This window comes from Betta splendens, chromosome 4 (assembly GCF_900634795.4).
Source record: "Betta splendens chromosome 4, fBetSpl5.4, whole genome shotgun sequence".
In the NCBI taxonomy this organism is placed as follows: Eukaryota; Metazoa; Chordata; class Actinopteri; order Anabantiformes; family Osphronemidae; genus Betta; species Betta splendens.
In genome coordinates, this window is record NC_040884.2 from 12,325,366 (window position 1) to 12,343,016 (window position 17,651).

Genomic DNA, 17,651 nt, shown 5'->3' on the forward strand with positions numbered 1-17,651 from the left:
GAAGCTGAAGGAGGAGAGAGGCGAGCGTCCACAAACCGAGTGCAGCCGTTGTTCATGTTAGAACTGTGGCTGTGTATCAAGTCTCCACCAGAACAGTGCTGACCAAGCAACTATACAATAATAGGAAACATGTCATGGCGTCGAGTGAGAGTGTCAGCAGTCAAATGCTTATGGTGAAGTAGAGGAACTTTCTGAGTGTGCTGAGGCTCAGCTGGGGCCTGGACGGGGCTGTTTGACTTGCTTTGCAGGAACAGGATGAGTTGTTTGAATCGTTTGATCAGGACGTCGCGCTTTGTTCTCTGAGATAAAAAGCAGCTTCATTTGACAGTAACAGTCTACGAGCCCACCCTGAGTGCTTGGCCTCGTCTGCCTCTCTAATCCCCAAAACCGTCCCATTATTTTCAGTTTTACATCCCGGATTTTCAGACACGATCAAGAACACTTCAGAGAACAGAGCGGTGAAGCCCTGAGCCTTCGCTGCGTGGACGACCGCTTTACTAAAACGTGGGCTCCAACCCATGACCCTGGTGTCATTAGTACCACTCTGTGGCCCCTGGGCCACCCTGCAAAATGAAATGAATGGTACAACAGCTGCTCAAACCACAGGTTGGCTGATGATAAGGATGTCAAATCATGTGCGGCATAAAGAGCTTAACATTTATGACTACAGCTGAGAAAAGCAACCTTTTTCCTTCAGAACAAAATGATTTTGATGTCTTCCGCCGCTCGATTCCTCAAGTGGAGCTGTTGTTGTCTCACTGGACAGGATGTGATATTTGGAGCCATCAATGGTGATTGTCTGCTGACTCACCACAGCAGGAGCGCAGAAAGAGGAGTGTGATTCATCAGCAAAAAAGGTCAGTTCAACTGGACATTTACTGCAGATGTAATGCACTGAGGAGCAGAGGGGAAAGTAAGCCAGACAGACAGCACCACACCAGTCCAGACCAGACCACACCAGACCAGACAACACCAGACCAGTCCAGACCAGACCACACCAGACCAGTCCAGTCCACACCACACCAGACCAGACCACACCAGACCAGACCAGACCACACCAGTCAAGACCACACCAGTCCACACCACACCAGACCAGACCACACCAGACCAGTCCAGTCCACACCACACCAGACCAGACCACACCAGACCAGTCCACACCACACCAGACCACACCACACCAGTCAAGACCACACCAGTCCACACCACACCAGATCACACCACACCAGTCAAGACCACACCAGTCCACACCACACCAGACCACACCACACCAGTCAAGACCACACCAGTCCACACCACACCAGACCAGACCACACCAGACCAGTCCAGTCCACACCACACCACACCAGACCAGTCCACACCACACCACACCAGACCACACCACACCAGTCAAGACCACACCAGTCCACACCAGACCAGACCACACCACACCAGTCAAGACCACACCAGTCCACACCACACCACACCAGTCTAGTCTAGATGAATCGAGTCTAGACTAGACTTGTCTTGGTCTAGGTCTAGACTAGGTCTAATCCGATGGTTCTCGTGCTCCAAAGTACTGACCCGAGTGTATGAGCTGCGGGAGGAACATGTTTCTGACAAATGAGAGGCCCGATTAAAGTGATGAGTGTTGTGCTAGGCTGGCATAAGAGGCAGATAGCTTTTAATATGTGACAAACAAAGCTATTCTGCCATTCCTGCAATTTTCCACGACATATGTGTGTGAGCTGAGCTTCTCAATTCTGACTATTCTATTCTGCTTTTAAAACTAAAAACAGAGAGACAAAGATCTTAGTGGGTTCGTCCAAACAGACCCCGGGTTCATACTAACTACTGTAGGTAGAAATAAAGAAATATCATAAAACACTCATTTCTTTGGGTTTGTTTAATTTTACCATTTTTGGTTGGTGGTGTGCCTTGTGAATTTTTTCAATGAAAAAATGTACAAAAAAGGTGGGACACTGGACTGAACAGCACCACACCACACCAGACTAGTAGTTTAGACCAGACCAAACCACACTAGAACAGACTAGTCTAGACTAGACCAGACCAGTTCATTGAGCAGGATCTTATAGGACCCAATGAAAATGTCTCACAGCTCCGTAATGAAAGGATTGTTGTCATCTGTAATTATTATTGATGGGATTAGCTGCGTATCTGCAGAGGCTAACGTGGCTAAGTTTAAGCCTGAGTCACTTTCTCACACCAAACACCGATCGCTCACACATCTCGCCACTTTTGTGCTCTGTTCATTTGTTTTATGGTGTTGTTTGTTTGGTGTATATGTTGATTTTACGATGCTGTTTACTTCGGTTAAGTGGATGCCCAACAGCTCCCAGCCATCCCCTCCTCGTTCCTTATGGGAAAAGACTTTTCGTTCTTTTAAAATATGTCTAATACCTCCAGGGCCCTAAAAGCGGCTCTGCCTCCTGTGGCCTGTCTGTTACGTTTACCTGCAGCAGCATCTCCGGGTTTTTATAGTCTTTGATCTGTTTATGCCTGACTGGGCCCCACACTTTGGAAATAATGAAGGAGAGCACAGAGTGTTTGTTGAGGCGATCTTTTATTTGTATGATGTTGTTTTTACGGTTATTGTTTCCATTTGTTATCAGCTCGCAGCAGTTGGACAGAGATGTGTGATGAGAATTAGAAGAGCAGTGACAAATTAAGTGGGTCCGACTTGTTTGTTTGCTGACATCATTCTGAATGAACAACCAAAGTGTTCATGAAAGAAGATGAGGTGCAGCTGGAAGAGGAGCCCTGACACGTAGAAAGTATAGATAATAACAGAATGAAACCGTTTGAAGAAAAGGCTTCAAACAGTTAAACTGGAAAAATTATGACTTTCATTTCAGAGACTTTCCAAAAAAGTTGGAAATAAAAATCTGGAAAGGTTGAGTTATGCCTGAAATAAACAAAGCTAGTGGAATATCTCACAACACGCGAGGTCAAGAGACAACAAAATGAATCAGAGGTAAGAAGAAGGTTCACGCAGTGGGAAGAGAAACAAATGACCTGACACTGCATGTAAAAATGAAATCACATCATCTACTGCGTTCTCTTTAAGCGCCTCCTATTGATGAAGACTGAGTATATTTGTGAGACGTGTTTATGGTTGACGTGTGTCTGCAGTCTGCAGGATGTGAGCTTCAGGTTCACCTTGGCTCAGCATTGGGGGACCACAGATGAGCAGATGTCCCACTGTGACAGACGATGGTCTAATCTCAGGTTTAAATGGATTTTAATCCCTGTCTCGTTTTCTCAGATCTATTCATGACGACTCTTTTTCAGCCTTTTTCCCCTTGCTGCTGTTGCTAATATGCTGATGGTAATTTGAAGAGTGAGGACTTAGGTTTCATCGAACCTTCTGGGGGAGATTAAGAATAACACTTTGGGGGTTACCAGCTGACCCCTGAACAGCCTGTGGAAGCCTGCATCCCTGCAATCTGTGTCATTAGGACAACCACTCTCCTGGAGAAGCTCAGATTTCAGATGAAAGGCAGTACAGATGCGATTAGGGTCATCCTTTCTCAGTGTGATGGTCGAAAAATGATTCCATGCATTTGTTCCTTCTGTAACAACTTGCTTTAAGCTTGAACGGTTGTTCTCAGAGACTTGTGTTGTGAATTGATGCTACATAAATAAACCATGAACCAAAATACAGTACAGTATGTACAGTTTGTAGAGCTCATGGCAGCTTCTACTGAAGCTTTGTGTTGAGCCCTGTATTGTCTTGGTCTCTGCACAATCAAGGACTGTGAAGTGTTGCTACTGCCAACCCTGGAACATAAAATGTACCGTAATCTAATCTATAATGAAGTTACCTTCCTCAAACAAAAGATTTCTAAGCCGATACAAGCACAAGCAAACACCTGAACAGGATCTTTGTTGTGTTTATTGAACAAACCTGTGATGATACAGGGTAACTACTGAACGTCACTAAACAGACTGTCAGGTGTCTGCAAACTGGCATAAAGCAGCATATTGCTTCAAATCATTTAGAGGTGCTGGTGCCAGAATGACATCACTGTGGGTCCATAGAGGCACTGATATTTAGAGATGACATCACACGTCCTGCTGTGAAAAACACATGTCCCTCACGTGCTGTTAAACAGTCAGATCCTTGTGTACTGACCAGATGAAAACAACTTGAAACCGCTGTCACATCACAGCAGGAGTCCAGGCTGTTGGTGACCAGACGACTCACTTCATGTTCTTCATCTTCCTCATCTTCATCTAAAGCAGACTAACCTGCAGCTTCGTCCGCACGTTGGTTCCTTCCGCTTAAACAAACTTCTTCTTCAGGCAGAAAACACAGAAATGGTGAACGGAAACGTAACAAGCCCAGATAGAGCTTGAGGAAGACTGACATCCGTTTGCAGCGTGGGGACAAGTGATGTGTCCTGTAATTGAATTCCTGTCAGAGTTGCTTAATGTGCTGGCTGTCAACTTGTCAAGACATTTTCCAAAACCTTCATTATGCGTGTTAGCGCACCCACACAGCTGTGCCCACACGCACACACACACACACACACACACACACACACACACACACACACACACACACACACGCACGCCCCTTTGTCTCAGCTGTGGTTCCAGCCCCAGACATACATCTCCTACCACGGTGGTCTTCATTCAGAGCCGGCTTGATGTTTGTTCACAGAGTGAAGCGGCCCGGGCTTTTTCTAGTTGCCTTCACAATTTGCCTATTCAATACCATCAAGACGTTTAAATAAGATCCCGCCTTAAGAGGACGAGGGAAATGCTCTAAGAAGTACCACCAGGTTTGATTTTTGCTGTCGGCAGCACTGGGGCCAAGGAGACTGACTGAGTTTGCATCTGCAGGGGCTGTGATGTCTGCCAAGCGGAAAACACAAGTCGTTAGAGGATCCAGGGAAAAAGCATCAACGCAACCAAGCTGACGTTTTAGGAACGAAGAACAACATCCTGTCGCCTCTTTCCTTGATGTGTGGTGCGTCTCGTCTCTCCACATGAATTATTACCACGTATAACGCAACAACGTGCTACGTTGCTTCAAGAGACAAATACTGAACTTTGTGTGAGGCTGTTTGTCAAACACACTCATGTTGCTGGAGGTTCCTCTGGCTGATGGAGCTGCAGGAGGAGAGAAACACAACACGCTACCTGCCACAGCGTCACATCTAAGGGAAAGGTTAAAGAGACACAAAAGGGTCATTAGACTTAGTGTAGCAGACGCCAGTCGTACTGTAGGAGTCAAGCTGGACTTCCAATGTAAAACTCTAAAGCAGGGATCAGCGACTCCTCAGTACACGATATGTCTAGTTTACAGACTATTAACGCATTCATTACACCCCCCCACAAAGAAAGAATGGATCCATCCAGCAGCTGATGGCCCAGTACCAATACAAGCACCTATGAACGGTTACACACTCCTACTCTCAATCCTACACAAAAGGGGGAAACTACAAATCCTTAGACCAAACTAGACAGGAGGGAGGACCCAAATGCACGACTCAGGACAGACCTGAACTTAAGGAGCAATTTAAATCAACACAAGACAATACAAAAACACCGGTGACAAGATACGAACAAACTCAAAACCACTACGCAGGACATCATACTGAAACCTATAGATTAATTTTTTAGATTAGTATTCTAGCAAAACATGGTGACACTAAAAACGGATTCACAGCACAAGACACCAAAACCAACAAATCTTGACCAAAACCAGACAGAAGCACGGGGCAGCGGTGTACAGTAACATGCATAACATCCAGGATGAACCAAGTCAGACTTAAATCAACTAATTAACTAATTAATTAAAGGTGTAACAGGTTACACTAATTACAGGAAGTTAAACAGGAAGTCACATCATTTCAGAGCAAGACACGACCCAGAACAAAAGGCTCCTCCAGCCGGCCGAAGGGCTGAATCACAACATGAACGAGCTCTGGACATGAGGAGATGTGTTTCTGGCTCACAGCAGAACCAGAATGAACAGAGACCCTCCTTCCTGTCGCCCAGCTTCCCTGTTCTGCAAAGCTCCCTGCCAGGATCAGGTCCAGGCACCAGCAGCAACGCCTGAGTCTCCTCCAAAGCATGATTATTACAGTATGTTGGTCTCATATTCTTGTTGTTTCTTCTAGTTGACCTGAAATAATGATTTGGAAAACACTGCAGCTGTGTCTTCTGCGACAGAATATCAATTTCTTGTGAAAGATCTCATCTTTAATTAAAGCAGGATTATTAGCTACAGATGTAGTCACGGTTCAAAGCTGTGAATCTAATATTCCACCATGTTAAATTCTGACTTTTCTGAGGATGATGGATTTCTGACTAAGACTTGATGTAATCACATCAAACCTGTGCTTACGACCATGATGGCATTTCTAGTGCTGGCTCATCTCTGTCCCCTTTGCATTGAGCTGCTTTATTTCCAGCTCAGCCAAATTACACCTTCTGATACACTCACTCAGAATGTTGCTACTGACGTCTTTGATGAGTTAATTACACGTTTCCGTGAAGGTCAAGGCAGCAGCGGATGTGAATCACAAGCGCACAGTGGGGGGTCTGTGCCCCCCTCCCTCCCATGCACACACCTCTCCTCCTCAGGCAGCAGGCGACACCTTGTTTCCATAGGTCACATCATCAGAAACAGCTAATTCTTCGCCTCAGTGGCTGTTGATGTTGATGTTGATAAAGCGTTGGTGACATTAAAACTAGTGAATTGAAGTCAGTGTGTTTTGTTTGCTGCCTGTGTTCACCTCTAGCTTCTTTAAGCTTAACAGGAGCTTGATGATGATGACTTTTTCGGACACCTTTCACCTCTCTACTGTGCTATTGTGTTATTCTGACATTTTGCATACTCACCCTGGGTGGCACTGACCAGTTAATCATACTGTGACCCCACTGCTGCTAGGTTTCAATGGTCCTGCTATAACCCAAAGGGGAAACACTAAGCCTGACTGAGAGGAGCTGCAATGCCAGGGTGGAGTTTTATCACTCTCTAGTGGACAAACTACACACTAACAACACTGGAAGAATGGCATGTGGCCCTTCAGACTGTGACTGTACGGCTGCATGTGTGTTACTGTGAGTGCCTCTTTGAGTCCCACTGAAAGTACAGAGGAGCAACAGGAAGACATGATGTGAGGCCCTGGGATCACAGAGCAATGCATTGTTTGTAAATGGTGATGGAGGGGCTGTTCCCAGTCCCAGTTATGTGCAAATGATGATGAAGGAGCTAATGAAGGGAAATATCAGATCTGTCCGCGGTCTGCTGCAGTAAAGGTGCAGCTGACATCATGTGGGGAAGACTTATATCCAATAAAGAATAATAATAAACATTCAGTGTCCCTGCAGTGTGTTCAGCTGGTGTGCACATTGCTTTGCATGGTCTCTTCTAGTATCATGTATGAGTATGTCTTTTTCCACACTCCCTGATTTCATCACCTCCATCTCTCAGGTGGAGAGATCACCTAAAGCGAAGTGAACTCGCTTTCCCATCTCATTTAAAAGGCAGCATATGATGGGGACCGGAACACCCAGTGCCAGAGATACACGACGGGTGATTAATTTCCTATATTAGACTAAAAAAAAAGATGAGCCACAGTTTTGGTGAATTCAATTTGGTCATTAAGGTCATAAGATTTCTAACACATGGCTTAACCACCACACTGCTTGTTTGGATGGAAAAAGAGGCTTCATCCATATTGACTTTGGCTTTTGGATCTATCTAACATGCAAAAACTGGTAAATATGACAAATGTCAATATTTATTCTTGAAACATATTTTGTTAGAATAATCCATGTACATTCCTGAAAACTGATATCAGACACAAATTGTTACATAAACAAATAATTATAGAGGATTTATTCAAATACAAGTTATTTATTCTATTCTGTTTTATGTTTGGCAGCTTTACGGCTGCAGGAAAGTTTAGCAAGTGTAGATCGCCGCGTCTTGTCTTCTGCTGCAGATAAGGTTCATCTCAAACAAACAAGCCTATAGCAACCGGCTGGACAAACGAGAGTTTGACAACCAGTTTGTGGCGTGTTACAGTTTTTCTCGGTCGTTTTAGTACAATTCCCAGATCAATTATGATCTGGGAAATTGCAAATATTTGCAAATATGTGTGTGCATTTCTCAAAACAACTTGTGCAAACAGCAAAACACAATGGATTTCTTGCAAAAGCCTGTAACTTGCTCAAAATCTTTAGTTCATCTCTCAAATCTAAGTTTTTATGTCATTGAACATGTCAGTGCCATCAGAATGTCAAGTCCTTGTGTCATTGTCTACGAACAAGACAGTCAAATTACTTAGTCTTGTTGTCAATAAAACTGTGTACTTTAGATGGAGGTTCTGATACAAACTATGGCTAAAGTTTTAATGACAATTACTGTAAAGAACGTCAGCAGTGCCCCCTGCAGGATAAGGCCGAGAATTGTCCTAACTCCCGTCATGACATTTATCTGCCGGATTTTCACAATCAGTAAAATTATGCCACACACACACATCGAATAAATAACTATTATCCACAGCCACTATTATCAGGGGTATTGAGAATTTACTTACACTGATAACTATTCAAATTTTATTTATGGAGAGAGCGAAAGAAAAAATAAATAAATAACAGCCCAGGCAGCATGGTTGGACCAGGGACTGGACCCAGGCAGCATGGTTGGACCAGGGACTGGACCCAGGCAGCATGGTTGGACCAGGGACTGGACCCAGGCAGCATGGTTGGACCAGGGACTGGACCCAGGCAGCATGGTTGGACCAGGGACTGGACCCAGGCAGGATGGTTGGAGCCGCAGCTGCCCATCACAGACATATAGCTGAGTCCGATAATACCTGTATGTTACCCAACAATTCACATAATACAGACTCACTTACATCCATTTGTAATCAATGGAGCCATAAGGCCTTAACCACCGACAGTGTGCAAGAATTTTATTCTGTGCAGGCTGGACAGAAATAATCATCTTGTGTGTTGGGCCTTCCAACACAGAGCCAATGAAACCATTTGGAGCAGGTCGTGCATTCAATCTAAAGATGGAAAAGAAATAGATAATACAATTTTCAAAAGCAAGCACATTCCACAGGAACAGCATTTTGATAGCTTTTTCTTTTTTTACCCAATTGTCCACAACAGCGTCAGAGGTGTGTCTTTCCCCACAGGCATGGCAGAGATCCATGAGGTCGTCGAAGCACAAGTAATTAAAAGTAAAGTAAGAGTAGCTCAAGTTAAACCAACAAGTTTAGTAAGTATTACATACAGCACTCATACGGAATTCCTACCTGAGCTCTCACATTTCCAGTTGCAGCTGATCGACAGCATATTTATTGACTTCAAAGTCAATCTGCTGACCCAACAGCAATTGCTCTGCAATCTTAAAGTCAAACGTCACTGCAATCACGTTTCAGTTTACAATAGAGCATATAGAAAAGCTTACTATCTTACTTTGCACACAAACACTCCACACGATGATTCTTGCTGACGTGGATGGGAGACGGTGTCACATGTCCATCTTGATATGTCGAGGGGTTTTTTTTTTTGTAAAAAGGCCCTAAAACATTGTTTTACAGTGTTTATTTATTTTACAATGTCAGAAGTTATTAACAGATAAAAGAAATTAGTCCTACCTTGTTTTGTCTTTGCAGTTTTTTATTTATGTTTCTGTGGCTCCAAAGGGATCAACAAACACAGCTTGGCTTTGACTTGGATACATGGCCTTTTATAGATTACATGCTTAAAATGAACATGCTTAATAGCAAATATATATGACTGAACTGCATTAAAATACATTACTTACCATGAGTCCAGTGTCTGTCCTTGCAGACAGCCCCAATCAGATACGTCAAGCTGCAGATGAATATTTAATTGTAGCAAAGTGTAACTTCTGTACAAACAACCTTTGACAAAAATCCGTACCTTCCCCATTTCTGTTGAGGTGTCATTCCAAATGTGTCAATGACCTTTACTTTCTTGTGGACCACCAACCAAAAGGTAAGCATTGACAATCTAGAAAACAAACTCACATTAATAAAAGCTATTAAAACGTACATTGTAATTTAAAAAAAAAAAAAAAAAAAAGTCAAGGTCCAACCAAACTTACCTCACTCTCCAATTCATTATGTGGTGCCAGGCTATGGAGATTTTATAGGGTCCCAGCTTAGCCCACATAATCTCCTATGCTATATTCGTTAGCATGTTCGCTGTAAGCTAGCATACCAAACCACAATAGTCATGTGACAAGCCGACATGGTTTATAAAACCCTTTGGACCAAGTGAGGTCTACATCCACCGTGCTTTAAGCATTACGGACCTGTAAAACAGTTTGTACAAAAGGTGAGACGGGCAACGATGCTGCTTCATCTGTGCTCGCGTTTATCAGTCTGACAAAAACGAGCTCCGACAGCACCGTAACGTCTCACCTGAGGGGAGCTGCCCCCTTGTGGTCGTAACTAGGAACGTTCCTCTATGCACCCCATCTGTCTCTTACAAAACAGAAAATACGCTCAATGACCTCCATGTGGCCACATTGGTGCGTCACAACTACGTATGCAATCCAGCAGTATTACTTACCCTGCAGGACAAAATTGGTGGATCTTCTTCTGATGCTATAACGCTGATGCTTCGTCAAGCCCTCAGGAAGCCGGTTGTTTATCTTGAAATCCAAGATTTCCTTTACACGTTCAGGATCCATTTTGACTTTCTGTTTTTGATCTAAATCTAAATCTATTTATCTATCTCTAGGTCGGCCGGTCAATTGCAAATACTCTCCTTATCTCTACCACAATGTAAGCTGCTTCTGGTGAATTTTATATAGTCTTGGGGCCCTAATGGGCAAACGATCCACAGATGGTGATTCTCCAGCATTGAGCCGCAAGTGGTGGACATAATTTTGTAAAGGAGTTTCACCTGTGTTAAAGGTGGTTCATTTGTGTCCTGCATGCGAGCATTTCAGTTGATTAGCCACCAGTACACCTAAACTCACCTAAAAGGGGGCTGTATAAATAACATTCCTTATTGAAAACTTGACCTTCTTGCACACTGTCGGTGGTTAAGGCCTTATGGCTCCATTGATTACAAATGGATGTGAATAGAACAAATGGAATTGTTGGGCAACATACAGGTATCATCGGACTCTGCTATGTGTTTGTGATGGGCAGCTGCGGATCCAACCATCCTGCCTGGGTCCAGTCCCTGGTCCAACCATGCTGCCTGGGTCCAGTCCCTGGTCCAACCATGCTGCCTGACCTATGGTCACTTATGGAAACAAGGTGTCGCCTGCTGCTTGAGGAGGAGAGGTTGTCGTGTCTTGTGTTTTCTTTTGCATGTTTTTAAAATCCTTTTTGTTTCAGGTGCCCCAACCAACCTTTTCATCAAGCCTCTCTTCCACCGCTACCACCTCTTAGCAAGCCTCTGGTGGGACAGGTTCATCCTCTGGCTCTGTCTGTGCTGAGACTTAATTATGATACACCGCAGCTCCAAGTATTGGCTGAGGTGGAGTCAACTTTAGCAGCAGTGATGCAGCATCATAATGCACCCTACGTAAGTCTTGTTTGTATGTACTTATGTATGACTTTAAAGGTAGTGGTGGTGGATGTTTAGCTGCCCTGTCATGTTGATTTCTGTCATAAAGGCCTTCACAAGATTTACCTCTGGCTTTAAAAAATGAAGAATTCATCCCCTGATGCTTAAACAGAGCGGGTTAACTGGAGTTACTCCAAAACTTAGTCATTCTTATGTGTGTTTGTATATTTTACACAAATGTTTGGTTGGTAAAAAGTTCTAATTCATTTCCTCTTTACTTTTTTTGTCACACTCTGATCTCTTAAGTGTTTTCCTTTTTTAATAGTATTTTCTCTGAGGAGCTACAAATTCTTTTCGAAAATTAGATCACTAGGTTCACCAGGCATCTCACCTAACTCACTAAATGAAACAAGAAAGATTTGTAGCCAGTCTAAGTATCCAAGGTGTCACATTTCCTTCTACTTAGGATATAACGCCTGTATTTTATGACATGCTTAATAACGTACAGATCAGAACAGTGTTGTAACAGGATGTTCATTTGTTCCTATTTACTTTATTTCATCAAATTACTGAATACACAATTTGTCTGTTGTTTAATTCAGCAATATGCCCTGAAGGTCAGTAGAAATCGCAACAATCTCTTACAAGGAAACAGGTTCACTAAGGCAGGATGTAATAAGTGGTCACAGAGGACAAAAGTCCAAGCCTCATAGGCGTTAACAGCTACAAGATTAACAGTCACATTTTATATGCTGGTCCTGGTAGTGAGTCAGTGGGAGAGCTGACCTGTGACATGTGTCAGCTCACACTGGGTCACAACATCTATCTTCAGTTCCTGGGTTCATCTTTGGGAAAGGAGCCACACTAATCTAGGATCAGTGGAAAAAACAACAACAACAGTATGTCCAGAAGTGAATATGAGTCAGAAATTAATCTGGACCACTTCAAACCAGAAATGATTCGCTAGGCAAAATAAAGTTAAAGAGTCTTGTGAGAGAATAAAACCAGGAATAACCTGGTTATTAACCTTTACAGTTGTAAAACTCGGCAGCAAGTTCAGCGTAACAGCGTGCTCTGAAACAAGGCTGACGTTTCTGACCAAGGGCTTCTCGGGTGAGGAGGTGGTCTAACGTGTTTAGAGCTCACTTTCAGACTCGATCCATGTGGATGTTTCAATCTAAACCAAACTGTGTCTTGATTGACAGTGTCCTTAAGGAAACAGACAGATGGTTCCCACCAACATGATGTGAAACATCCTGAGAAGAACCAAAGCACACACTCACGATGAACATGTTCTGTGTGACACACGACAGAAATGTGCTTTTTGAACAAGCTCCACAAAGGAACATTGTGAGTGTGTTGAAAGTGACTTGGATCTGCTCTGTGTGCTCTGGAATCAAAGGCTTCACTCACGACTAATAAACAAATACGACAGAGGTTAAAACAGGTTAAATCAGAGATGATCAGCTGCTTCCTTTTATGTCAGCACCTTATTTGTATAGGAGCAGCCCCTGAGACCCTCTAGTCAAACTGAGATCTACATACAAAGTATTTTAGTTGTATTCCTTTTCATTATTGAATAGTTGCCTTTTAGTTGCAGCTCAGCTCCAGTCAGAACAGTAGGTAGGAAAACCTTCTTCCTCCCATGAGGCACGGACATCAACACAAACCACAATGTTTTGTGCAGCCATACAAGGAACAAAGGCATTTAAATGATTGAAATCGGTGATTGAGCTGCAGTCCCGGATGTGCTGGGTCACCATCACCACTTAGTGGACAAACACAACGTCTGACTGGTCATTGCCTTCTATGACCCGAACACCAACAACACCAACAACCAACTCTCACGTGCTGCTCCAGGAGTCATTACTGACGTGTCCCATCAGTATGCATCACCCCTGAAGCTCTGAAGACGCCAACTCACTGGAGTCTGGGCCATTTTCCTAAGAGTCACTGGTGCTGTAAACAAGCATCCCCCAGTGTGGTGTACTGTACTTGTGAAGTTAGGATGAGGAAGGAGGAGGCTGGAGCCTCCAGCTAAATGCCATCAGCTCACTGGGTGTGGTGGTGGGGGGCAACTGGCAGTCATTTTTTCTGTATGTACATTCTATTTCATTTTCTGCATTAGATTGCCACTATGGCCGTATGTATGGTACATGGAATTTAGTAACTTTAGTAGTTTATATTTTAGATGCAGCTGACACCAAAGCAAGTTCCTGGTAATGTAAAGTGTTACTGTACCTGGCAATGAACACTTTGCTGATTCTGATTCTGATTCCTCATGAATGTGGTAAACAGCCTCTACAATATTTGACCTTATGATCAAAGTTACTGGTCCTCCACTGGACCTCTTATAGAAGTTATACAGGTCATTCGTGGGCTATCCCACAATTGAGCCACTGTGCCCCAACCCAGGATCATTAGATTATTACCCTGTAGATTGTAGAACAAATGCATCCACAGCAAAGAGTCAGAACTTATTCTCCACTCTGACAGGCACATGTTTGGGCCATACTTCTTCCATTGACCCTGCGGTCTGACCTGGTGACTATGTCTATTTTTCAACCTGTTCACCCATCTGTGAACTCACAGTTTAATTAGATGAATACTTTAAAGCATATACAAACATGAATTCATAGTGTAATGTGTAGAACTATGTTTATGAACAAGGTCTGACAGTTTTTAGAACTGGAGGAGCTGTCTAAGAGACTCTTATTTTGAAACGGAGTGTAACGACGTCAGGAAGCCCATGCTAACCTGCAAGTAATGGATTTATATTTTCCTTATCTGACAATATCGATGGACATCAAGCAGTCCTCTGGTTAATTTGTCCAGAAGATAAAGTAAAAAAACACATGAGGCAAACGGAATTTATTCACAGCACCGTTTTAGGGCGGATTAAATGCTGCCTTTCTAGTGTGTATTCCCAGCATGCTTTGCGGTCCGCAGTATTTTTGTAATTTCGAAATATCTGGCGTTATAAAATCACTTAGACACAATATGGATGAACTTTCTATAAATATTATGTCGGCAATTCCTTACAATTTGTATAGATAAGTAATTTGACTTTGAGCACCATATGTCAAACATATTAGAAAATCGATCCTCCTTAAATACGAGTACCGAGATCATGTATGAGTGGTTGGTCCGAAGGTGGTGAGATTTCAATTGATTGCTACAGTGAGTTACAGAACCTCTACGTTTCTTCTCTCCCCTCCCTCACCACCGCACTTGACTAGCCTTTTAAATTTTGAGCGTGTTTTGAAACCATATGCTTTTTTTAGCTGAACGTATACCACGACATCCCTCTGAATATATTATAATGTAATTATTCCGAAACTGTTTGACTTTAGTTTTATTTGAAATAACAACTGTAACTGTTGTTCATCACTACAAACTTTTTCCAATTACCTTTGGGACACAACTTGTTTTTTTTGTGTGCTTGAGTGACATGATGGCCAGACATTCCCATGGTGTTCAGATGTGAATATATTTGTTTAGACAGGTACCTTCAAATGTTGGACCAAAGATGAGCCCAACTTCACACAAGGAAGCTGTGTGTTTAAGCTCTGCTTCAAATTAATTCAGACTTGACCAATTAACTTATTAGAAGGGTTCAAAGTCATGACATCATCATCGGGACTCTACAAATTTGTGAACTTTAGTAATTACAGCTTCCTACATCTTGTTCATCACACTGACTATAATCACCGGCAAACAGCTCCAAGTACCTCTTGATGTGTTATCAGGTTTCTATAGACCAATTTTAGCTCTGCCACTCAGAGCTAAAATTGGTTAGCTTTACTGTTGATGACTACATATTTACAAAAAGATTATCCATTTTTTTTTCATGCCCCTTAATGACAAAACAACTTTAATGTGATAATGTGAGTACAGGTTAAACCCACAACAGCTGAGAAAGGTGAAGTTTATTAGAATTGCCAACCAGACTGAAATCAGCTCCAAATCATCTACAGGTTCACCACCAAACTCCTCCCTTCAGCATCTTTCACAGAACATGACCGACTCAAACGCTCTCCACAACCTTGTTTATGAATGTATGCCTCAAGACAAAAATTAAATCTATGTGCGGATCTATGTTTCTCTTCTTTCACAACAGTCCCAGTTTATATTCCACCATCATGTGAGGCTCCCCCATGATTTCACTCTGAGCTGGATCTGAAAGACAGCAGAAACAAACAAGGTGCATGTGGTTAGAGTTTATGTGCAGACTGTCAGGGAAAGTGTAGAAGGGGAAAGTTACCCACCATTGAGGATGTCTTCAAAGCCAATTGAGTCGTCACTGCCTCGCAGCGTGTCCACAGCCAGGTTTGAGCTTTGTAGGAATGGCAGTCGCTGGATCTGAAAGGATGGCCGAAAGATCAGTTCAGTGGACTCTGTAAAATCAAGTGAAAGGGAATAGGGACATCAGGAATATGGATATGAATCTGAGACATTACCTGTCTGGCTGCCCTGTATTCCATCTGCAGCTTGAGAGGCGCGTGAAGCCCTTGGATGTTTCGGAGGGTCGAGAAATTCATTTTGTCCTGGTTCAGCTGAAACTACAAACACAGAAACCAAATGGATTGAAAAAAAACAACAACTACTGTATATGTTTTATATATATTTATTTATATATATATATATATATATATATATATATATATATATATATATATATATATATATATATATATATATATATATATATATATATATATATATATATATATATATATGAGAGAGAGAGAGAGAGAGAGAGAGAGAGAGAGATTATAATTTTTTTTGTAATATTTGTCAGACATTTTGACACAACAGCAGGAAATTCAAAAGTTTCTTACATTCTTTTCAGACAGCTCCAATGGGTGACTGGGAAGGAGCTCATTCTTGACACTAGTAAATCTGCAGCAAAATTAGAAATACAACCAGCAGGTTGTAATCAGAACCACATTTCATCTGTACAAGGAGACTGGATTATGATTAGATATTGGTGCCACCATCTATTGGGTTAATGAGTAAATATTTAATTCTTTATTGTAGCACATAGTAGGATTTATCTGAATGAGAAACTATGTTGTTGTGTATGAATGGTGATGCACATTTAATTTGACTTCAGCGTCCTATCACTGACTGACCCGCTCCGCAGGGTGTCCTGGACGCCGTACGCTCCCTGTGGACATAGACCCGCCACAGGGACACTGTCTTTCAGCTGCGAACGAAGTCCTCGGGTATTCTGTGAAAAACATCACAAACCGACTGTTAGTAGAAACGCATTAATTTGGAATGTTAACAGTCGACAGCCAAAGCATTTGATACGGACAGCACATAGCTAGGTGCTAGCTAGCGTTAGCTCGAGTGACTTGTCAATTTCACAATTACTGGTCCCACAGCCGTTACAGACAACACACAGTTACAAACATTTGATGGTAACATGCCTACAGCAGCAGACAATAATCTTAAACCTTAGCGGAGATTATGAAAACCTAAAATATTAACCCATCCCTAAAATATTAACCCATCCGTACCATTGTAATGCCGTTCCTTACACTTTCTTTTCTCTAACTCTAGCATCCGGTTATGTCGCGTTTTCAATACGTCACATCCGCTGCCAGTGGGTAGTTGCGATAAGTGGTTGTACTGTAAAACAAAAGAAATAAGACATAGATCAGCATTATCTACACCATTAAGATCCACTAAAACACCTAGTATCCGATTTTTGCAACAGAACCAGTATCAAATCTGGCTATATTGTCTTTAAAAAGAGTATAGTCTGAAATGTGTTTAAAGGGGGTATAGCTCAGTGGTAGAGCATTTGACTGCAGATCAAGAGGTCCCCGGTTCAAATCCGGGTGCCCCCTCTTTTCTAAACTGACACAGCTTTTCTGAATATGCTTCATGAACACAAAGAAAACCTCACCGCAGAGCAATGACAGAGCACTTTCTTCTAATAAATGTAACAAGGTAGTTAAAATCAGTCCTGGGTTTGTTAAAAATGTGAAATAAAATTGTCTGCTTTGGAAAATATAACATTAGTGTTAAGTAGAGTGTATTTTCATTGTGGTTGAATTCTACTGTGTAGTACCAATTTACATTCTTTTTACTATATATTACTACTATATATTTTCACC

General features: G+C 42.4%; 1 protein-coding gene, 1 long non-coding RNA gene and 1 other non-coding gene across 8 annotated transcripts; 1 reads left to right on the forward strand and 2 right to left on the reverse strand.

Annotated features, from left to right (window-relative positions):
• Nucleotides 1-7,712: 7,712 nt before the first annotated feature.
• LOC114854819 (uncharacterized) lies at nt 7,713-10,840 on the reverse strand. Of its 6 annotated transcripts, XR_008694597.1 has the most exons (8): nt 10,573-10,832; nt 10,422-10,484; nt 10,103-10,312; nt 9,919-10,008; nt 9,800-9,849; nt 9,630-9,718; nt 9,122-9,553; nt 7,715-9,032 (listed from the first exon to the last, which is right to left on the reverse strand). It is a non-coding gene; the product is annotated as an uncharacterized LOC114854819 (long non-coding RNA). The 6 variants fall into 6 exon arrangements; XR_008694599.1 differs by lacking the exons at nt 10,422-10,484; nt 10,573-10,832 and having other exon boundaries at nt 7,713-8,800; nt 8,880-9,032; nt 10,103-10,415; XR_003785823.3 differs by lacking the exons at nt 10,422-10,484; nt 10,573-10,832 and having other exon boundaries at nt 9,122-9,376; nt 9,448-9,553; nt 10,103-10,415.
• Nucleotides 10,841-15,437: 4,597 nt separating this feature from the next.
• pomp (proteasome maturation protein) lies at nt 15,438-17,199 on the reverse strand. Its single transcript, XM_029149278.3, has 6 exons — nt 17,049-17,199; nt 16,659-16,756; nt 16,365-16,425; nt 15,984-16,085; nt 15,792-15,885; nt 15,438-15,702 (listed from the first exon to the last, which is right to left on the reverse strand). Exons 1-6 carry the CDS (start codon nt 17,049-17,051, stop codon nt 15,635-15,637), a joined length of 426 nt encoding a protein of 141 aa, XP_029005111.1. The 5' UTR covers nt 17,052-17,199; the 3' UTR covers nt 15,438-15,634.
• Nucleotides 17,200-17,309: 110 nt separating this feature from the next.
• trnac-gca (transfer RNA cysteine (anticodon GCA)) lies at nt 17,310-17,381 on the forward strand. The gene has a single exon. It is a non-coding gene; the product is annotated as a tRNA-Cys (tRNA).
• The last annotated feature ends 270 nt before the right edge of the window (nt 17,382-17,651 follow it).

Excerpts from the sequence above, each read along its gene's own strand:
- pomp (XM_029149278.3), bottom strand. Across the intron at positions 16,426-16,658 it reads CAGGACACCCTGCGGAGCGG|ATTTACTAGTGTCAAGAATG; the intron begins GTCAGTCAGTGA and ends ATTTTGCTGCAG. Across the intron at positions 15,886-15,983 it reads AATACAGGGCAGCCAGACAG|ATCCAGCGACTGCCATTCCT; the intron begins GTAATGTCTCAG and ends CCATCCTTTCAG.